Source organism: Mytilus galloprovincialis, chromosome 6 (assembly GCF_965363235.1).
Source record: "Mytilus galloprovincialis chromosome 6, xbMytGall1.hap1.1, whole genome shotgun sequence".
NCBI lineage: Eukaryota > Metazoa > Mollusca > Bivalvia > Mytilida > Mytilidae > Mytilus > Mytilus galloprovincialis.
In genome coordinates, this window is record NC_134843.1 from 17,824,080 (window position 1) to 17,849,104 (window position 25,025).

A 25,025-nucleotide genomic window follows, 5' to 3' on the forward strand; every position below is an offset into this window, starting at 1 on the left:
TTTCTTTAATTCAATTTGAATGTTGTCTCATAAAGATATGAATGGCTATTCAGTTGTCAAACATTTGCATAGGATTTCGTTACAAGTCCTTCCTCCCGCAAAAAATGCAAACCAATTCAAATTTGGAAAGTATAGGACCAAATTAAAGGTGTTAGTAAGACGACAACGAAGTGATAATGTTCTGACGAACAGTTCAAAAATCATTATACCTTATGCGGTAAAATAACATTATAGAGTATAAATTCAACTCGTAAACAAGAATGTGTCCATAGTACACGGATGTCCCACTCGCACTATCATTTTCTGTGTTCAGTGGTCCGTGAAATTGAGATCAAAACTCTAATTTTGCCTTTAAATAAGAACGATCATATCATAGGGATCATATGTACTAAGTTACAAGTTGTCTGGACTTCAACTTCATCAAAAACTACATTGACGAACTTTAACTTGAAAGACCAAAAACTTACACCCGAAGCGGGACAGACGGACGAACAACCTAACGGACGCCAAACCGAAAACATAATGCCCATAAATGGGGCATAAAAATAAGAAAACAAAAATACCAAACTACAAGGAAAATTCAAAACGGCAAGTCCCTTATCAAATGGCGAAATCAAAAGCTCAAGCACATCAAACAAATATAAAACAACTGTAATCTGCTGTTAATCTTTGATATATATAGATATTCAACAAAATGTATTATAGCTTTGACGAATTTAGTACTTTCTCCTCTTATGTCCTCATTCCTGTTGTATGTTGGCTAGTTTTATATTGATCTGAACATACTAATCAAAACCATATGGTACTTATTTAGTAAGAATTGTTGATGCACATACATCGTAAATAACTGTTTCAAGAAAAATGTATCAATAGGAACTCATCATAGATTCTACCCAGCCTCATGGTGAATAAATACAACGCTTATATTGTTTTTAAATGAAAAGTATGTATATGTCAATCTGACGTCATTAAATAACACATGAAAAAGTCAAGGCTGAAAATTTGGTATGTCCAAAGCATGTTTTGTATAAATAAAACTTCAGAGGCACATGAATCAATCCAGTTTGAAGGACAAATCACAGTTGAAACGCATTGAAAACCAAAATTTGTGAAAAGATGTACCAAATACGGTAGCAGACCTTCTTCTTTGTAGTGTTAATACTACGATTAGAAACAAATAAAACCCGATAACATTTGGTGCAATATTACTATGATTGAAATCAAAGATAAGACAACACTTGCTAAAAATGGTTTTCATATTTTATCTCATCCTAGTATATGCTTATTGTCTTTACATCCATAACCTTAAGTCCATTTTACAAATAGTACACAAGAAAACTATACATTACAATGCACTTACAAAATATATTACAAGGGAAATGCAAAATAACACATCTAAACAACCGCTGAACTCTATTGCTTTGAAAAAGGAAGAGGGACATGAGACATTATTTGCCCCCTTAAGGATGTTTGCTTCACTATTCTTTCATTTTTTGCCAGATTTTCGGAATTCTCTAGTTTTATCCATGTATTAACATTAAAAAAAATTGCCCACTAACTCCTACTTTTTTTCGTATTTTTATTACATATAGTTTAAAAAGCCATATTTCAAAATCTTATGAAATCCTTGTTATTTTTTCATAGTTTTTTTAAACAAAAAAGGTGCCAATGTTATATGTAAGAAAAATCTAGAGAGAATTATTTCCCGCCAAATTTTCAATGGCTTATATCTCGAAAACAAGCACACGGACCCTCCATTTTTTTCTGCTTTTTTAGTTTCTTTATTTATATACTATCAATTTATAACAGTCTTTTAAAAAGCTTGTTATTTTTCAACAGAGTAGCAAACATCCTTAAATATCAAAAATATTAAAAGAGACGCGAAAGATATTCAAACACATCAGTCAAAGTAAACTGAAAGGGCCATGGCTTAACTTATTAATGTCAATTTCATTGATAAATAAACAGGCGGGTGTAATCTACAATCTGAAGTAAAAATCACTTATAATGTCACTATGACATTTTAAACATGTAGAAATATTTTATAAACCAAAGGGACATTTCACTCATAAATTTTGGTCAACATATAGATTAATATCTTCTAGCTATATACAGGTTGTTTTTCGGTAGAAATTATATTACTTTTTTCGAATTGAAAGGGCAAGAAAATTCCATAATACCTTCTCATTTTTACCATTAAATCATCAGTACTAGATTTACATAATATTTCGAATAGATAACAAAAAAAATGGTTATTTTAATACTAGCGTATTGAACTCGTAGGCCATTTAAATAAATACAAGTGCATTACAAGTGAAGTACAAGCAATTTATTCTGATTTATTATTAGAAGTTTTACCAAAACAGTTATTTGGTATAATTACATGTCTAAGTAATGTTTCTGGGAAAATTTTCACCATCACTCAAATAATACTGACGTATGTGTACAGTTAATATCTTTTGTCAGAATTTCATTACTTCATTATTAGATAACAGCTTTTGAATTGACTGTTGTCTTGATATTTTTTATAAATGAAAAAAATTCAGATATTTATCTAACGGCATTGGATGTGTTTTTACACAGTCTCGTCGTACTCCCAAATGCCATTTAGAGAATTCACGAAGTCATAAGCAGTGATTTTTTCAGAATCAAACATTATTTCCTTGATGTGCCATCTTTTTGTATGAATCGCAATTATTTTTCTTTTAAAAAACTGACCAGACTGTTTATGACGTTTTTATATTAAATCCGTTGGTAATGTACTGATTCATATTTTAGTATGTGAGAACAAGATTTGCAAATTTTCAACTAGCTTACATTAGTAACTGCAAGTACTCTTTGATGTTCTTTTTTCTGAGGTGTAGCGGAGTGCTATGTTCCACTCTGATCAGTTGACATATTTTCTAATGATTTGTACAGTTTGTTCTCATGTTGTGTTGTTACATAACGCGTCAAGATTACAGAGTTTAACGCTCAAAAGCATGTTTATGGTATTGGCTACAATTTCAAAAATATATGTGACAATGCATTTTCAAATGGAAATAAATATTAAATGCGCGCACTTTTTTGCGCATATAGACATTACCTTATATTATTTTACATTCAATAAAAACATGTATTTTATGCTTGGACTAATAGCTTACACAATATAGATGTGTACTTCATAAGGCAAATTTGTGTTATAATATTAATTTGCCATTACATATAAATAAACTCATCAAATAGATACAAAGATTGAAATTGTGTACGCCAGACACACGTTTTTTCTACACTTTAATCATATCAATATTACAAACACAACTATAAGTGGAACAAAATGTACACACCCACTAATGGTTTTAAAATATTTGGTCTAAACGAACTGTGAATCTCATGAGAAAAATCGTCATGGTCCTTGAATATATCAATGTATATGTTTCACTCGCTTCTATTTTCTCGCTAAATTATAATTTGGAAAATAATGATATAGCTGTATTGTGTTTCCTTTGCAGTATGTGTGCTAATTTTTAATAAGGAAAAACAAATTATAATTATGGATCAATTTCTAGCAAACTAACTTAATAAAAAACAGCGCGTGAATCATCATTACTGCTTAATTTCGTTCAAAGATTTTTTTCAATTATAGAAACTTGGATTAAAGTTTAGGGTGTAACATTTTCTTAGTCAAACACTTGAAACAAAATATAGTTGATTGTTACAGTTTGAGCATGGAGTTCAACTACAATTCATACAAATTTTCACAAGATTTATCTCTCTTGCTACTTTTACGAAACAGTTTGTTCAAAAGTCCTTTTGCAACTTTAAATGATCCTTTTCTTTCTTTATGTTTCTTAGTATGTGTATCCGGAATTTCCTGTACGAGTTCCGGGTTTTGTTTCAATCTTATTTGGCTAAGAATACCGACTAACAGTTCGTCCACATGGTGATTTAATGCTGCTGATGTCTCTGCGTATTTACAGTCGTACTTTAATGCTGTTGACCTGGCCTCTGGAAAAAAAAAGATGGATGTAACCCTTATAGTATATTTTAAACACCACGTATACAACGCTAAATCTGAAAAAAACCAAGCGAGTTATCATTATGGTCAAATAATAACTTAAAGACATAGGAATACAACAATATATGGCAGATGATTTAATTGTTACATGGAGATAAAAGAACATAAATACAAACGAACAAACATAAATACGAACAAACGAACATTAATACAAACAACTTAATGGAAGCGCTTTCTGTTCTAAATAACCTACGACACTTAAAAAGTATTGTATCTAAAGCGAACATTTGTATAGTTATTTGTTTTATATACAAAATGATTTAAGATTACGTGTTTTAGCTTTTGAGTTTACCGTTTGACAAAGGACTTTCCGTTCTGTATTTTCCTTGGTATTCGGAATTTTTGCTATTTTACTTTTTTTATATCCTTTGTTTTTTATGTGTCTATATATAATAGCTACCAGTAGTTTTCAAAAATTTCAATCTCTCAATTTTTTTACAAAATATTATAAAAAGAATGCAATTATTAAATATTCCTTTCAAGGGAGATACAGATAGGAATAGCCAATAATACTAATTTTGGTAGAACGCAATCGAGTAAAACGTTTAGATTCTTTTTTTTTTATACTGATTTATTCGGAAAATCGAATTATTTGAAGATAATATGTCTTCTTAAATATCGTTCAGAAAACAGATTATTTGTACGATCTTGATGAAGTTGAACCATACACTCCCATTCATAAATAACAAGGAATTCAAAGCTATGAGATACAAACAACTAATTTAATCTCGATCGAAATATCAAAGCGACATAAATCACATGAAAAAAAGCAAATTACTTAATATGTTTACCGGAAAACATCCTTAACACGGAAGTATAGATGCTTCAATCCCTTTCATAAACATCAAAGACACAATTCTTGAAATCAATGTATAACTTCGTATTTTATTTTATTAGCAATTTTGAGAATCTACATAAACTTAATGATATCTCAAAAGCAAAAAATATAGTTTTAATAATCTTAGAAAGATATATTAAGTCTCCATCTGTTGCAGATGTTAACATTTGAATAAATTCATAGTGCATCATTTTCTTTTGTGTTATAATCACAAAGATCAATGTAAAATCGTTGATAATATGTAAGAATATGGTACAACATCATCTGCAAGTCAAATCACACGTAATAATCCCATAATATCAAATAAGATGGAAATGTTTGATGTGTTTATTATTACCATGAACTGATAGTCGTTTGGAATTGTAAAAGGGAAACGTGTTACATTTATGTTTATATAAGTATTTTTACAAATCCACCATTATTATAGCGACTTGAAATTATAGGTTCTCAATAGAAAAAGGTCGATAAACAAAAGCCAATTACTCACTTAACGAGCTTGCTTATATTAAAAATTAATAAAATATACAGTTGGGTTACAAGGTGTAAGACTGGGGTTGAAGCAGAATTCACGAATACTGTATTAGAAATCTATTAAATTTTATACAGTGTTGACGGTGGAAGATGATACAACCAGATTGCAAAGCACCTACTCTGGCAATGATTTTTTTAAAAGCGACAATAGTTGACATCTGCGCTATTCGATATACTTTTCCTACTATGACTGTTTACATATTCGTAAAATATTCATTGCATAACATTTATAATTTCTTCAATCTTTCTGTATTCTATCATAAAAGGAGTAGAAAAGAAAAGACAAACAGTTACATTTGCAACGTAAAAAGACAGAATTTGATACTTTTAAGCATTATAAACATAGAATAAAAGTAGAAATGGAAGATTATTAACAAGTTGACATTTGATTCAAATAAATATCAAAGGAGATAGATTCTAAAATGTCAAACCATTAATTATTATCAAACGGCTATGATAAATGTCATCCTCGCCTCACTTTAAATACCGTATCCTTTAGTTTAAATGGCTGTACATGTAATTTTAATAAAGGAGCCGTGAAGGTTTAGTCTAACTATTTAAATTCGCCTTACGGTTTTCGACATTGATCAAGCTAAATACCCATACCGTATAGCATGATAAAATTAAGGCCCCGAAATGAAACTCGAGGCTGTTAAGAGCCTGTGTCGCTCACCTTGGTATATATGCATATCAAACAAAGAAAATAGATCGACAGATGGATTCATGACAAAATTGTGTTTTGTTGATGGTGATGTGTTTCGAGATCTAGCGTTACTGAACATTCTTGCTACTTACAATTTTGTGAATCTATAGTGAACTTGGCCCTTTAGTTCCAGAAGAAAATATTTTGTAAAAAACTAATGAAAATTGTTAAAAATTGACTATAAAGGGCAATTACTCCTTCAGAGGTCAACTGACCATTTTGGTCATGTTTACTTAATTGTAGAACTTACTTTGCTGAATATTATTGCAGTTTACAGTTTATCTTTATCTATAACAGTATTCAAGGTAATAACCAAAAACGTCAAAATTTCCTTACAAATTACCAATTTGGGGGCAGCAACACAACAACCAGTTGTCAAATTCATCTGAGAATTTTAGGGCAGATAGATATTGACTTAATATACAATTTAACACCTTGTCAGATTTGCTCTAAATGCTTTGGTTTCATGCCAAAATCTACATTTTACCCCTATGTTCTATTTTTAGCCATGGTGGCCATCTTGGTTGGTTGGCCAGGTCACCGGACACAATTTTTAAACTAGATACCCTAATAATGATTTTGGCCATGTTTGGTTTAATTTGGCCCAGTAGTTTCAGAGAAGAAGATTTTTGTAAAAGTTAACGACGACGGACGACGACGACGGTTGCCGGACGTAAAAGTGATGAGAAAAGCTCACTTAGCACTTCGGGCCAGATGAGCTAAAATTGTATAACAATTCAAAGAAGAAACCAAACGTAGGATGACCTGTCTTTTAGCGTATTGTTACCTTGTGCACAAACATGTTTAAATATCTGTGTAGTAGAAATCATTTCTGAAATTCATATTAGAGTAACATGTTCTCGTTCTGATATCCGTGATGTATTTTCCGTTTTATTTTAAATTCGTCTTTAGTCTCACCATCAATATTAATCAAATTAGACATAACATTTCATTTTATATGTCATTACTATGTTACCCTGAGTAAAATGGTTTTTTGGGGTTTTTTTTCACTAAACTCAGAGGAAAATTCAAAAAGGATCATCCCTAATCAAATGCAAAATCAAAAGCTCAAAAAACACATCAAACGAATTGATAACAACAATCATATCCTGGCTCAAAAAACACAACAAACGAATGGATAACAACTATCATATCCTGGCTCAAAAACACATCAAACGAATAGATAACAACTATCATATCCTGGCTTGGTACAGGCATTTGCTCATGGTGAATTAAATTCCTTGAAAGTCACCATATCTACATAAATGCATAGCGGGAGACGCTTACCCTGTCGCACCTTTAGGAATAAATGTGATTCCGTGAGCTTCTGTTTTTTACCCTGATGTGTTTGTTCCTTGCCAATTTACGAGATTTGAACATGGGTAAACTACGTTTGCCTTAAATTTACACATTATACAGAAACACGTTCAACTTCTCAACAAAGTGCACCTATTTATGGACAGAAACAAGCCCGATGCAATTTTATCAAGCTGTCGTAATGAAGTTGATTCTCATTATAATGATTGTCATAATGTTCTGATTCGTAACATAAAACAAGTGCATTTCATGACAGCTGATGCGTTGTGGATAGCAAAACAGCTATGAAAAGAAAACTAAATAAGAAAACAAATTACATTAAAGATGACTTTAATTGAATACGGGAAATCCAAGATCTGTTTATCTTGATCGCTAATGTCTTTAACATGGACAGATTGATTCTCTTTCAAATTAATTTTCGAGATTTGGAATGGAAACTACTTCTAACTGTCAGGGACTCTTAAAGAAGTAGGTTTGATTACCAATCAATTGAATTTCTTAAAAACTCTACATTTCAAGGTTTCAGACAATGTTTTGTTTGAACAATCTATATATGATAAATTACTTGATATTACTTATTCAACAAAAAACCATACGGTATTTGCCTCAAATCATACAAATGACAACATTAATTTGTAGTTATAGTTTACACATATTGAAAAACTCGTTGACGCAACTGCTGAAATAATATACAGTGCTATACGAAATAGTAGAATTGAGTAACTAAGCAGATGTGTCGATTATAATTAAAGTTCAAATGCCAGTGTCAAATTTAATTTTAGAAAAGGGAACTAGCTCCTCGGTTACAACTACAATATACAGAGTTTAAAAGGGTTACCACAACAGTAAACCAAGAATCAGTCTCAAGACGCAACTATGGTCAAGTTTGCGTTTTTCTGACATGCCCTGTTCTGTGTTTAAATATAGTCATGAAATAAAAATAAAAATCTTTGTTCCTTTCTGTTTTAAAATGCTACAAATGATCGTCGGTTCTTGTTTCTTTCTTTTCGTGTTTTTCAATACGTTATATAATTTTCTTTCTGTTTTACATGGCCTTGGCTAAATAATTTAGTCAGACATCAATCAAGTATGTATACAATTATTCAAATAGACTGGTAAGTCATTTGTTTAGAAAGAACCTCTTCCACACGAAACTGATACTTTCGCAAAACCCGAGGGAAAGAACACTAATGGACTTGTAAAGTATTTTAACAGCTTTACTCTTGAAAATAAACACCGATGATATTTTTATGCAGAAAACCTTCTAACAATGACAAGCGTTTACAGAGTAAAGTTTGATTTTATTGGTAATTATTCGCAGTCTGATATATAAACACAGAAATGTTGATCTCAACAAAAACCCGTACAGCAGTACTGCGAATACAGTGGATGGGAGCTAGTAAGTTGGTCTTTGGTCAAATTTCTCTGTCACAATAATAAACCATAGGTATAGATATGAAAACTAGAGAAGCCATCGTGATTAAAAGACGATAGTTTTTGAAAAATGTCAGGATAACCAATTAAAACTAGGTAGAACTATTTTAGTAGACAATATGTATATCTGTCCTTCATCTATAAAAAAGGTATTCCAATAAAGCACTTTAACAACAACCCAATCTATCTAATAGTATTGGCATTGCAAGTGAGAATATATTTATATAAACATGCATATATACGATTAATGGGAAAATAAGTAAAATCACAAAAATACTGAACTCTGAGGAAAATTCAAAAAGGAAAGTCTCTAATCAAATAGCAAAATCAAAACTCAAACACATCAAACGAATGAATAACTGTCACATTCCTGACTTGGAACTTAGGAGGGAGTATTAACTGTTTAAAAAATATAAAAAGCTATGATTCGAGTGGGCCGAGGTATGACGCCCAGATCGTGTTCCTTAAATATATGATAAACTTTAATGTCTTGGCATGGCACTTCAGAATACAAATGGTTTGAGGTTGGGGTTTTCGAGATGCTATGAAAGGGGCAGAGCGAAGCATTTCCCAGGGACAACCTGAATGTGCTTGTGATGACAATTAAGTATATATATATATAGTTTCTTGGTAATGATCTGAACCATTTTTTTAAAAATCAACATTTAATCATACGAGTGGGCAGCACATACCCCCTGGACAAATCCTTTAGAGCACTGAACATGTTTCACCATGGCCATAAGAAAATACAAGGTCTTAGAAAGACACCAAATTATTCATAAACCTAGTTATTCGACCTTGAGATCATTGTCTTCCATGATATACAACTCATTCTTTAATATATGGTCATTTTGACATTACACCATATGATATAAAGATGAATTTACTGTAAATCGGTGCTTATCACCATGGACCTAGTTTTACCTTGACCTTTGAACTCATGTAAAATAATCTGATTTGAGACTTGAACTTTTATTTATATTTCGTGACACAGCTTTTTGATATTTAGCGCATACGTAAACCACCTCAAATTACATCCCAGCTCCTTTGCTCAGATCACCCCTACCAGATCACCCCAGTTTGAGTTTCTTTGTTATATAAAAAAGAAGATGTGGTATGATTGACAATGAGACAATTATCCACAAAAGACCAAAATGACACAGACATTAACAACTATAGGTCACCGTACGGCCTTCAACAATGAGCAAAGCCAATACCGCGTAGTCAGCTATAAAAGGCCCCGATAAGACAATGTAAAACAATTCAAACGAGAAAACTAACGGCCTTATTTATATACAAAAATGAACGAAAAACAAATATGTAGCACATAAACAAACGACAACCACTGAATTACAGGCTCCTGACTTGGGACAGGCACATACTTAAATAATGTGGCGGGGTTAAACATGTTAGCGGGATCCCAACTCTCCCCCTAACCTGGGACAGTGGTATTACAGTACAACATAAGAACGAACTATAAAAATCAGTTGAAAAAGGCTTAACTCATCAGAGGGACAAAAATACAAGTGAACGTGGATGCATGCTTTCCTTTGTTCTGTAACATTTTGGCGGGAATGTCAAATCCACTATATAACTTATAATTAATTATACGGAAAAGACTATCTATCAAATTTCACGTAGAAAAAATCCGGTGTATATGCTGGGATTCGAACTCAAGACCTTTAGCATATCAAGCAATGACACATACCACTACACCAGGACGACTGGATACGAACAAATAGTAATTTGACATTCTTAAAGGAAGCAAGATATTTTTATAAGTGGGTCGAGTTGTCAGACCTCTATTCAGTGGGATTCAAACTTTTTTCGTTAATAAGTGAGTTTTCAGACTGATTGTTCAATTTGATTTTACACTTTTTCAAAAGTGGGGCGAGTCGGTAAACAAGAGTGGACGATTTTCTTATAAAGTGGCGATATAGTGTGGGCCGATTGGGAAGTGGGGCGAGTTGACATTGTTTGATATCTACTCATCGTGTTTGGGGGTCATAAAGGGTAAACATCATATAGTAATATATAAAGTATATTGTAATGGTTGTGTTGCGTTCTAAACTAGATTTTATGAATTGTAAATGGTTTTTCGTCTAATCTAAAACAGCTGGGATGTAAAATAGTTATCCCACTCGGACTTGGTGTGTCAGTGTTAGATCATCCACTCGCCTCCGGCTATCGGGGTGATCTTACACTGACCGTGACACCGCGTCCTTGTGGGATAACTATTAGAACATACTCACCCCTTCTCGTCCAATGAAAAGTCAGTTTTTTGCCCACTAATTTTCATAGTACATGGTTTTCCATGCACTATGAAATGCTATAGATGAATGACTTTTCATTGTCAGTTAATTATGAAAGTGAACTCTTAATAGCTGCATTAACGAAGTGTACAATCCCTTAAGGCATTTTCCTTGGGATTAAAGATGAAAGAGCAAAGATTAAAATAAAAACATTTTGAATTTTGCAAAATTTCATGCATTTTCTAAGGGTACACATATATATAGAATACACAAAAAAACATTGGTAAGGATAAATAAAATGATATTTATTTAATTCATATACCTTACATTTGAGGGATTTGTTTTCCTTTTCTTCCAAAAAAAAACACAATGCCAGACTGCTGATATATAAAGCAAAGGATTGTTTTCGGAGAAACACAATACATTTAAATTTATCAATAAAAAATAAGCATTTAATGTTGAATGGTCTGAATTCAAATATTCATACAGAGAGTTTTATATTTATAAAAAAAAAATCAAATTTCAAAAAGGGTATTTATATAGCATTGTTTTGCTTTTTAAAATAAAAATAATCTAAAGATATATAAGTATTAAATTTTACCTGAAGCAGAAGAAAAACAATTTATCCTTCACAAACTATGTCAGTGCTATTTCATTTCATCCATTGAAATGATCATTACCTATGTTTTATATTTAGTTCATTATAAAAAGTGAACTCTTATTAAGGTTTGAATATTACAATGGGAAAGGATAGTTTTGTAAGGTCACTCGAAAGTGTGAATATGTTCTAAATTGGTCAGACAATACTTGGTCATGTTTTATGAAGATTTAAGCCCTCGGCTTCGCCTTGGGCTTAAATCTTCATAAAACATGACCAAGTATTGTCTAACCTATAAGTAAAAGGGGTTGGGGGAGGGGGAGTTTGAGAAATTATTTCAAGAACAAATAAGATCACGTAAGTGATTAATATTCAAATTAAAGAACATCACCAGTCAAAGTTTTGCCATGTGACATCAGAACGCCGAGTGAATAGAACATTGTAATACAAGTTAATATCACGTGACATCAAAAAACAATACGAATAACGGATGTTATGAATAAATATAGCAGGTCTTTGAAACCGGAATAAAGAATTCAAATGTTATATACTATTATATCTTCATATCATTTGATCTTTAAAAAATATCACTTATATTGAAATTTAATAGCTATCACATAAGAGGCAACCCAGATCATGAAAAGCGACAAACATATTTAAATATCTCATAATAATACAAGTTCGTGTGCCATAAATGTTAAGAGTGTTTATCTTTAGTTACATAGTAATTATTTGTCCTTTGAAGAATTTTGTTTAATGGTAAATATTTGGCTTTTATCTATGTTTATTGTATTGTCTACTGCCCAGAAGCAGTGTGGTTTAATTCTTGACATATTGTTTATACATTTGTCTATAATATCACTTGCTGAAAACATAATATGAAACATAAAGGTGTTGTGTAAAATGGGATTAGATAGCAAAGTAACGAATCAAAAACCACAATGACATCTAGATGTTAACATACTAGAGACTAATCATTATAAAAGAGAGCAAGCACTTACATAAATCATGTGGGGACATTTATAACTTTAGAAAAATAAAATGATAGTTAGAGTAATGTACCCTTAATATCAGCTTATGTTATTTTTTTGATTTTTAAAAGTACAATGTCTATCAACACTACTGAACTTCATCCGGGAGTTAAATATAATCTATTCTGGAAATGTCAAACGTCTGTTGCAAAACATACACGCGACATTTGTTGATTGTTTAATATTCAAAGAGACAAAACGTTAATCTTTTCAATAATTCCATATAAAGCATTTAGATTTCTTGATGTAATAAAGAATAGTTTTAATTGGAAGAGATCTTTGAATTTCTCTGCTTGATTAAATCTAACTTGAGGAAGGTATTTAGACAAATATGTTTGCCGGTTTGAATCTTTTTACCATACGTTCGTGCTTGCCTAAAGGTCTCCTCAAGTTATTGGTAGACTGAGGATAACATTATATGTGAACAACTGTGTCAATTAATGACAGTCGTTAAATTCATCCTTGGTATTTGTCATTTTCTAATTATGATAAATTGGAAAAATTACTGAGAATTATTCTGTTTACAACCAGGAATTTACTTCGATTTTCTTGTATAATGAAAAACGAAAAGCAAATTAACTCTGTTTGTAGAACATTGGTTGTGTTTGTCATTTTATGAGGTGTTTCTGCAATTGAAGAAACTAATATCAACTAACTTATTGTTACTGCGTAGTTCTATCGACAGTTCACCTAAAAGTCATCCTCATGCAAAAAAAAATGAAAATTTAAAATATAAAAAAAGATGAAACACGACAAGAAAATGTTAATAAATCAATATGCAAGTTATCTAATAAAATATATTTGATACAACGTTTTTTTTTTCTCAATGATATAATCAAATATAAAGTGCAAACCTATAGAATGCACTTTGAAATTACCCTTTTTAAACGTCATATAACTTTTCTTAAAAAACTGTTTTCATTAGTTTGTAAAACATAATAAAATGACTTTGATTACCTTCTATATCAATTTTGCGTTTCCGAGCTAAGTCTATTTTATTGGCAACAAGTATAATTGCTTTATCTGTAGCTAACTCCTCTCGTAACTGATGAAGTGTTTCTACAGCTACATCGAAAGAATTCCTGTCATTTGACGAAAATACTACTATATATGCATCTACTTTAGTCTCGTCAAGATCAACCTGAAAAAAACAAGAAAGAAGCCATGAACTCATTCTAAGGACAAGTATAGTACTAAACTGGTACAATACTCTGTAAAGATAAGATCACTTAAGAAGATAACACTTAGGAAAAAAAAATAAAAATGAAGAGACGTATATACATGACCCTATGGTGTGCTTGTTAAACTAGACCTTGAAGATAAGGGATATTTTCAAACTTATATGCTAAAGGTTTGGTGACAGAGAACGTTACAAAACTTGAAGAATGGATATATTACCGATAATCTGTATGATCAAATTAAAATTTCCAATAACCCACGATAACATCAGATATAAATAAATAAACAAGAGTCATTAAAAAGCCCGCGTTGCTAACCTTGCATTTGTGCTATTTTCAAAGTTTGTGTTAGAGCATTTGAGATGATCCCTAATTTTTGGAGGGGGTTGTGAAGCTCATTCTATAGTTGTTTATGTTGTGTTTTGAGTACTGTTTGTCTTTTTCTTTTTTAACTATTGCGTTGTCTGTTTATTTTAGACTTATCGATGTCCCTTTGGTATTTTTCACCTCTCTCTTCTATCTGTCTATTTGCATCTTTAACAATGGACGCTCTCTAAAATTGTATAATAGAAAAAAGTTTATGACAAAAATCTCTCATTTGTAAATCTTGAATGTATTGCTGATAATGATTTTCTATTTTCAGTTTCTCTACAAATCCTATAGTTTGTGCCATAAACACAAAAGGATAAACATCCGACATTTACTCGTATTAGAAGATTAAGACAACTGACAGTTTCATTTATGTGACCTTTTATGCAGATCTTGTCTTGCTGATCATGTTTGCTTTTAAAAAAATTATATCTATATCTCAAAATTTTCAAGATTGGTGGCAAAAAAGCAAATAATTGGTTAACATTTAAGGTCAATAACTACAATCAATAGTAATAGTCGACTAATGATTTCGGCAATATTGACTTATTTGTCTATTTTGTATAACTGTTCAATTTGGCAACTTTTCAAAGTTTAATGCAAAAATATGGTTAAATCCGTCATCAAAGAGTTTTAAACAACGTTATGACTACGTCGTCTGATGTTTTTTTTTTTATGTCCGTGTCACACTGTCCCGATTTTTACGCCGATGGCAACACGATTATGGAAATTTTCAAAATCGGGACTGATCGTATTCAGATCGGGCTATTCGTAGTGCCATCTTTAACCATCATAGAACCATCGGCCACTTTTTCTAGTCTTCGGGGACAACTTCGGGAAGGGTTCTAAATTTTTTAACATGTTAAAAAATCCCCGAACATCTTTGAACATCGTATTGCATTCGTGTTTCCATCGTTTCCATCGGGCAGTTTTGACATTACGATGTCTACACGAAAGAATCACGAAGCTACCCGAAGGTCTTACGATGGCAACACGACTTCGTGAAGACCTCGTAATCCTGTCGTGTTGCCATCGAATAAAAGTACGAAGGCGATAAATCCGGCTAAATGTAAGTTAATTTTCGCGCTAAAGTACATTTAAAGTGCCATGCGCGATATGCACTGGTCAGTCTAATACGACAGTTAAGAAATACGTTCACAAAACATGGAGCTCATATCATATGATTCTATGAGAACAAGAAAGGCGACAGCGTTGTTTCTATTAATTCAAATGAAACAAGAAGAGCAGCTATTACAGGCTCAGGATTTACTTTCACAAGTAAATATTATTTTTTATCATATAACATAATGAAAATCATAAACGCGCCTAGTACACCAACACTGTAGGTACACGTATATAGGGAAACCAACTTTTCTTCATTATTCTGATTTTTGATGTATCATCTGAGTTGTTGTCACACGAATGTTTACTCCATAACCATTTTGTTTTCTATATGTCATATTTTGCCGCATTTTTTGCTTTCCCCAGATCCTTCCTTTTGTCTATATTATTATGATATTCTCCTGGAAAGAGCTCTTTTTGAATAAAAGGGATCAACGAATCCATTACCTTACCTTTAAGATAGATCAGTAAACAAGGGCATAATTATGGGTGATTATTCAGACTAGTGCACACATTTTACAGTTCAAACAAGGCAATGCCGAGCGTGGCATCCCCTCGTATGTAACATATTGGGGACAAATATGGACACTATATTTGTATATGACACATGCAGAGTTAAGTTTTACCATTCAAGCCCACGGTCTTCCGTCTTATGATGAAACCAGAAATTAAATGTACAACATAATATATATTCAATATTGATCAAACAATTTAAACCGCGTGATGCCTTCGGCATATAATTTAAATCCATCGTCTTTTAGACATCGTATGGCCATCGCGCCATTATCGTAATCCATCGTGTAACCTTCGTAATCCTTCGTGTAGCCTTCGTGATCCATCGTGTAGGCTTCAGCTGAGATATGAAGCTTAAATACCCGTCTTCGGTTAACCTTCGTATGTCCATCTTTTGCTATCGTATATAATTTCGGCACCATCGTATAGACTTCGTTATTCATCGTACTTGGTTCGGTCACTTTTTGGTATTTTAACGAGATCGGGACCAACATCGTACGAACTTACAATTTTCGCATTCGGGTGTCCATCGTATATAAAAATCGGGATAGTGTGACGCGGGCATTACGGAAATGGACAGAAGACAAATCATAACACTACATTTGTATCAACATTTCGGTCCGGTCAATTTTTTCTCTGTCTCTGGTGGTTTTTAAGATAATCTCAAAAGTTGCACGAATCCCTATGATTTATTTGTAACCATGTTACTTTGCAGTCAGAGTCATCGAACACATATTTTAACAGGATACCCCAATGATGACTGATTTTATCCCTCTAGTTTCAGAGATTTTGTGAATGGAGATGAATTGACGACGACGACGACGACGACAAACGGCGGACGCCCAATGATAAGCGAAAAATATACAAATTGATTACATTTAGAGTACCTTATCCTTTTCACAAACGCCTCTAAGCCGATGTAAGAAGTCTAAGTAAGCAGCTCAAAAACTTTTATAAAGAACCACATAAATAATAAGTATACATGTACATAAATGTTGTGTTTACTCAACTTCAAATATTCATTTAACATAAACATCTGTTATAAACACAAAAGTATATACATGTACAATACACGCGTGGTATATGGCCATAAGTGATTTGACTAAAACTCAACGAGCGATTTAAGAAACATAATCACATGTAATTGACACAAAGATGAAAATACATCCGAAGTATAGTTTAACAAATAATAAAATACTGGTGTCACCACAGTTTAGGTTTCAAAAATATATATAAAAATAACTTTTAAATGTAAAGTAGATTCCAATCAAACTCTATGAAAATACTCATAAAAAAGGGAATGATCCTATTGTACTAGCTTAAAAATAAGGAATGGTAAATTCAAGTTGAACTCTTTTACCCCAAAACTTATGTTGTTTCTGTTTTAAGAACTTGACATACCAGTGTTGTCATTTACAAACGATAAATAAAGTGTGGTGGCAGATGTTCTCTAAAGTGACATTCTTAACACGCACTTCAACAAACAACAATGTTGTCCCGACAGCAAAGCAAACACTATCATTGGTATTTCTGTTATAGCTACCGTGATATTTATTGAGAAATAATTTCAAGCTGTCGTTTCGTACGTAGATTGGTTCTTGTCGTTAGTTACAGGATACACTACGTCAAGGTCTTATCTGGTAGAACCTTACATCGGCTCTATGTAGAGAACATACAGAAGGCCATAATGGAAAAATAAATATTCGCTATTCTGCGATAACGTAAAATGTCAATAATATTTTCTGTCAACAAGACTAGAATCTGTAAACATCATATTTTCCACTAAATTACCGGCCATTTTGGGGTCGTGCAAAGTTGATATTTGATTGTGCCACAAAACAGATGACAAATTCCCATGTAATATATTAATGATTTTTTCGGGATAATATGATTTAAGACCAATTTCTACAATTTGTATAGAAATTGATCTCTAGGAGTTAAGTGACCGTAAGTTATTTTTATAAGTGACTAGAAAGCGATATCAGCTTTTGTGGATACTGACTTACTTTCTCCCTGTAATAATATTAAATAACTTTTAACTCTTAATTTTTTAAGCAAATAGATTCCTTTAAAGTTTTTAAAATACAATTATAAAGAGGGTAGAACGTTTTTATTAGGCATTGGAACGATACATTTAACTATCCGAATGATATATGAAATCAATCTTCAGTCGTGTGATTTTTTCCTAACGATGCCGTGTTCGCTTTATGAGTACTAACTACTTCTTTAATTTGTCTAGCACATAAATGGGTTATACATTCAGTGATGTACAAAATGTATTAGATAAAATTGCCCATTTAGAATAATTGCACTTAGATAACTTGTTTATTGTCTTTATCATCGTTATGCACATGGTGTCTAACATGCAGGATTTAAACAGAAACATATTCATTCATTACATTTACAGCATCAGAAGATGATTCATTCCTTATGAAATAAAGACAATTTTTCAGAAGTGTGGAAAGGACTTCGATTTCAAAGAGACCAACATAATTTGGTACAACACGTGTTTCTTGAAAAGCTTTTAAAATGTACAGATGCAATCCAACAAGAGATAAATTATTGGTACATCTGTATCATCAAAATCAAACAAATATCCACCGAACTAAAGCAGACTCTAAATGTAGGAGTTTCAGCTTTATCATGCACATATTTAATCATAACATTTGGTAAAAATATACCAGGCTGATGATTTAGACGATATACTATTTTATCGACTTTAAAAGAACTATCAGTGGCACTTGATTCAAACCATTGTAAAAGGTGCTATCAATTACGATGCTGAACAGCACTGGAAATCAAGATTCTAAGGTGACGAAAGCTATTTATAAAACATGAGGGTAGAAAAACCTTAATGTTTGAACACAAATATTCAGATCATGTGTATACAGAAACACTGGCCCCTATGTTTGAATAATTCATTTCTGCATAGAATCCTGCAAGCAATGGAAATAGGATTTGTAATTTGTACCACGTCTGGTCAGAATCGTAAAGTTAAAATCCGACACCTCGTGACAGGAGAGTACTACGTTCTCTGTATGCAAAAGAACCTGTGCAACATATCTATCATGATCTATATAAATGATAGCTGCTGCTGGAAGGCAAACGTCAGCTCATATTTAAAAGCCTCTTTATTCCACAATCTTAATCCAAAAAGGCTCTTTTTGCATAACCCACCTATTGAATTTGTTCTCATCCTGAATATACTTGAAAAACAAACCACTGCACGTAAAGAAAATATCAATCAATCAATCAAAGGCTGGTAATTAATTAATGTCTGCACTGAGTTCATAGTGTTGTTTATTGTTTGTATCAACATTTATAATCTACGGGTTCCATGATAACACGATTAATGTTTCAAATACCAATATGATGTATGTCTTACAGCAGAACAAAGATATATTGCGTTCAATTGTTATCTGTGGTAGAACATTTTGACTCAAGTTCAAAATACACCTTATCTTCACGCGAACAATAACCATTTACATCAGCATTGCTCCTTAAACTACGTAATACACAAATTAAATTGAAAAAATCCGCAAAACACGAAAAAAAAACAGTAAAATTTAAAGTTCGGTTTCAAGCAGGCCGTGTGTTGCCATTCGTCCATGTCACCGGTTGAATCCCCTTGCAGGTACGGAATCGGTTGAGTTATGAAGAATGGTATATCCATCTCTTAAACTTTCTACTTATTTCCAGCTTTCCGTGGTTCACCTTGCAAACCAGCTATATAACACACCTTTTAGGAGAGGTATGTTAATTTCCATTGATCTTAACTAATGATTTTGACATTCCCTTGACATGTAATATATTTGTAACTGAAATATGATTAGAAATAACTGATAAATTTGGCTTTGAACGTATGGTAAGAATTGTATTACAATTCATTGTAGTCCACAGTAAATTATTATCACAACGTACCAATATAAAAGAATGGTCATTTTGTTTTTGTAGAATAGGATTACGAAAATAAACGAATCATGTCTAGTGCAGCCACGTATTCCATTGCTAGGCAATAAATAGCAGAACAAAATTTAAATAGAAATATAGATTGTTATATATTGTCAAAGACTTCTAAATATATTTTAGTGTTTTATTTCCTGTCTTTTTTTTTTTTATTCAAACCCATTGTTTTGAACGCATAAACATGCAAGTGTGTGTATTTTTATGTAACATATTTAGATTTTGCAAGAATATATATATATATATATATATATATATTAATTTAACATAAATATTGCTACTGGACTACCATTTATAGAGTTGACATTTATAAGGTTATTTGTAATTTGTATTTTCGTAAACCTGGTAGTTCCTTTCATGAAGTTGACCTTACTATATAAAGAACATATTCCTTTCCCTCATATCTTTCCAAAATAACGTCATTATGTAAGATAACTTTTAAGAGATCTAATATGTTTAAATCAATGAAGTTGGTTAAAGATTATTGAAAGATCAGTACTCTCTATCATGATATGTTAAATAGAATTATTCAACGATTGAAAGATCAATTAATGTTGGTATCAGACGGAATATATAACATAGGAAATCGAACAAACCTCGTCATCTTCAGGGTCAATGAAGCTCAAGGTCGATTCTTCCCCGTCTAGTTGTACTGTTATTATCTTTTCTTCTTCTGTATCAACTAGGGAAAAGAACAGACATTAGATTAATTAAGAAGTTTCCTTAAATAGAGCTTCATGTTGACATTGTATACCTGGCTGTCAGTAAAGTTAATACTTTAAAAATGTTGATTACGGTTTTTGTTTTTACATGGAATATAACAATGAAAAATAATATGGATAAATATAAATATTACGACACAATACGTCTACCATTACAGGCAATGTGCAAACTAAATAGATTATGCGCATCCCATACCTCGTGGTTTAACAATCATAATATACAATCAATGATACTTCAATTGAGGCATTTGTTGATTTGTTTTTTGGTAAAAGTTTAAAGAAACTTTCGAGACCAAGCCCTATGGTATAGTATTTTTCTAATGAATTACGTTGAAAATGGTAATTCATATGAACAACAGAAATCGTAGATTCAAAACAAATGTGTATTGATATGTTTATTTCAAAGACGTGCATTAAAAGAGGGACGAAAGATACCAAAGGGACAGTCAAACTCATAAATCTAAAACAAACTGACAACGCCATGGCTAAAAATGAAAAAGACAAACAAACAACAGCACACACGACACAACATAGAAAACTAAAGAATAAATAACACGAACCCCACCAAAAAAACAAGGGGTGATCTCAGGTGCTTCGGAAGGGTAAGCAGATCCTGCTCCACATGCGGCACCCGTCGTGTTGCTTATGTGATAACAAATCCGGTATATAGTCTAATTCGGTAGGTCACATTCATGAAAGGTAAGGGGATTGTACTTAAGACGTAAGGAACATATCCGATATCATTTGTGAAACGGTTATTCCATAACGGTCAACCAACTCGTGATGGCGTCCGTAAAATTTACGAAGGGATGATTTCAACTTCACCATTTGGAACTCTTGGTTTAATAGCTTCCTTGTGAGCAGCAACCCTCTATCAAGAAAATCATGATAGGAAATGCAAGCACGGGAATATCGTATCAGTTGGGAGATATATACCCCGTATGCAGGTGCTGCTGGAATGTTGCTACTTAGAAATGGAAAGTTCACAATTGGAAAGCTGAAATCATCCCTTTTGTCGTAAAGTTTTGTTTTCAACCGACCCTCATTGTCAATTTCAAGATGTAAGTCAAGATATGAGGCCGACTTAACTGTATCTGTAGTATCCCTTATCTCTAGCTCGATTGGATAGATGCGTTCCACATAGTCACCAAATTTTGAATTATTTAGTGAAAGAACATCATCTATATAGCGAAAAGTAGAGTTGAAGGATATTGCTAACTTCTTATCTTTCTTCCTAAGAAGTTCCTGCATGAAGTCAGCCTCATAATAATATAGAAACAAGTCGGCAAGTAGAGGGGCACAGTTTGTTCCCATTGGAATGCCGACAGTCTGTTGAAAAACACGTCCTCCGAACGTAACAAATATGTTGTCAATCAAGAAATCAAGCATCTTGATTAAAAGTCAGAGGTCAAATTGATATTTATTTCACAGATCACATTGCTCTCGTTCTGTCAGATACAGGGCCACTATAATCGTCAAGTAACTATCACTTTATAAGGACATTTCTATAATATACCCCATTTGTAAACCACATTGACATCTTATTAAATGCATACTCTTCATTTTAGTGTAAAAGTCTATAAATGTTACATACTTATATTCCACATTTGAAAAGTCCATTGAAGTTTTGTTTTCGTTTTCTGAACAATACCTTAATATGTAAACCTGTTTTTGGTCTTTTTCAAGGTGTCAATGTGTTGTTAACTGTTAGCTGAGATGAATTTAAACTGGTAACTGTTCTCAACCCACTGTTATTATCCTTTTTGCATTTATTGTTAACTGTTTTTGCTAATGTTAACGGACTCTCTATTGCCCTCTCTCTTATACCGGAAGACAAATGAAAGAAGCTCTATCGTTCTACATTTCTCTAAGATTGAAATTACCTCTGCCAATCATCAACTGGCTATAGCACCATGTTCAGTTGGTAAAGTTTAGTGCAACAATTTGTGCGTCTCTGTTCTTAGATATTGAATCTTCAACTGAACGTGGTGTAGTTCTGTAGAATTTTTGTTAATGAAACAGAAATCAAAATCAGATATTCGTTTGAAAGAATACATATATATGTATAGATATTCCTTTGACTCAATAAATAATTTTTTTTTCTGTATCTTTAGAACATGATATCCTATAAGCTCTTCAAATAATAGATTTCAATAGTTGACTAGGGGATATACATATTTGATTACTTTTTTATTAAAACTAATTTATCCGGTAATAAAGTTCGTACTAAAGACCGTTCGTCTGGCTCTGTGATTGATACATACACAGCCACGCAGAGCCAAAATGATTGCGTACAATCCAATCGAATGGAAATTGCCACGTTAATGGACGTTAAAACCCTATTTTCCCCCAATGCTGAACGACCTTCCTTTTAGAGCACATTTTAATTTAATTTGTCCGCGTCCTAAAATGTCCTATTTGCCGCTTTTATTATTATTATTTTCATTTTCCATGCCAACCTATAGCTAATAAGCTTTGTGACTTATATATATTTGCTCTCATGATATATGAATTTTGTATATATAAGAAGAGGACTTAATATATATATATATATATATATAAGTTGTAATAACTTGAGTCTAATACTATTGCTTCAATTATTCAATGAAATATTACTAAATTAAATGCATGAAATATTTGCAAATAGACATCTGTCATACAGCAATTAAATAATGAACATCATCAGGAATAAATTGAACAATAAAGGACATCGAATTACATGCTGATAGTTAATATATACAGTGTAAAGCTACATAGAAGAGATGCCTAATGTACGACACAACTAGGGAATTAAACAGCAACAATTATTGAACTACATGTCCAACAATATCTCACAAGTACTAATGGATGTTTTCACCCTAACAACAATGATATCCATTTGACTCAAGTTCAGCTCATTTAATCCATGTTAGTCTGCAATTGCTTTATTGACAACACATTCATAATCCGAACAATGCCATTTACAGGTCTATTATCTGAAATTGCATCTTGTAGGGTCAGCAAAGAGCAATGACTTTATTCATTTATTGAATCATACGGTTTAACTAGTGGAGGAAACGTAAATAATGTATTCTAAACAATATTATGTTTATCTTCATGACCCAAAATCACTACAAGTACTTCATATAACCAAACGGTAAAGAACATCCCCCTTTTGAACGGGGGAAAACACTAAATTTTAACAATCAAATCGTCATTACAATGTTTGCCTCGCTCTGTTTGGTGTATACATATGATTCCTTTTCTAGAATTGTGCCCCTGTAACAACTCCTGGATACCACATTGATTTCAGTGTTCTCATATTGTACTTAAACATCATCAAGGAATATGTAAAGTCTCTGTGCTATACCTATGGGTTTTATTTTTATTTAGAGCAAGGTCGTATACATTTAAAGAATGAGAAAGGTTCTAAAAAGTCGAATGAGCTAAGAAAACTATAATATGAACAGGATTCTCAATACTTTTAAATTGGTTAGAGTTGATAGAATCGAGACCAGAGGAGCAAACAAAGAAAAGATGCATATGAGCGATGGATGAAAACTTGGGAAGGAGAAATTATCATTGTAAGCAGCAATAATTGTTGAACTACATGCACAACAATATTACAAGTATTAATGAATGTTTTCACTCTAATAACAATGATATCCTTTTGACTCAAGTTCAGCTAATTTAATCCATGTTAATCTGCTATTGCTTTATTGAAAACACCATTCATAATCAAAACAATTCCATTTACAAGTCTATTATCTGGGATTTCATTTCGTAGAGGTTAGCAAAGAGCAATGACTTGATTCATTTATTGAATCATACGGTTTATCTAGTGGAGGAAACGTAAAAAATGTACTCGAAAGGTTATTATAATGACTTCATGACGCAAAATTTCTACAAGACTCCATAAAACCAAAAGTTAAAGAACATCCGCCTGGAACGGGGAAAACAGTAATGTGCAACCGTTTTCGCCTTGCTCCTTTGACGTATACATATGATCTTTTTTTTTTTTGAAATACGCCCCCATGATCCTCTGTTGATATCAGTGTTCTTAAATTGTACCGAAACATCAACAAGAAATGTGTTGTTTCTCTGTGTTATACCTGTGTTCTTTCTAATTCATTGCGAAGTCGTATAACTTTAAAGGACAAGATAGGTTCTAAAACATTGATTAAAACAAAACTATAACAGGAATAAGATTCTTAAAACTTGAGGAGAGGGATCAGATTCGTAACGAGAGGGGTTATACCAACCAAGAAAAGATGCAAATTAGCAACGAATAATAAATCGGGGGGATGAAAAAGCAACTCATCATAGATACCAGGATTAAGTTTTGTATTCACGCCAGACGCGCGTTTTGTCTACAGAAGAATCATCAGTGACGCTCGAAATAAACTCATCATAGATAC

At 32.3% G+C, this 25,025-nt stretch overlaps 1 protein-coding gene across 1 annotated transcript in view; it reads right to left on the reverse strand.

Annotated features, from left to right (window-relative positions):
- Positions 1-1,242: 1,242 nt before the first annotated feature.
- The window catches only part of LOC143079099 (ras-related protein Ral-B-like), a 43,592-nt gene continuing 19,809 nt past the window's right edge, over positions 1,243-25,025 (reverse strand). Inside the window, exons 2-4 of the mRNA XM_076254276.1 lie at positions 20,503-20,588; positions 13,719-13,902; positions 1,243-3,987 (exon numbers count right to left, since the gene is read on the reverse strand). Coding sequence (XP_076110391.1) covers positions 3,719-3,987; positions 13,719-13,902; positions 20,503-20,588 — 539 coding nt within the window. The 3' untranslated portion in view covers positions 1,243-3,718. The remainder of the gene's footprint in view (positions 3,988-13,718; positions 13,903-20,502; positions 20,589-25,025) is intronic.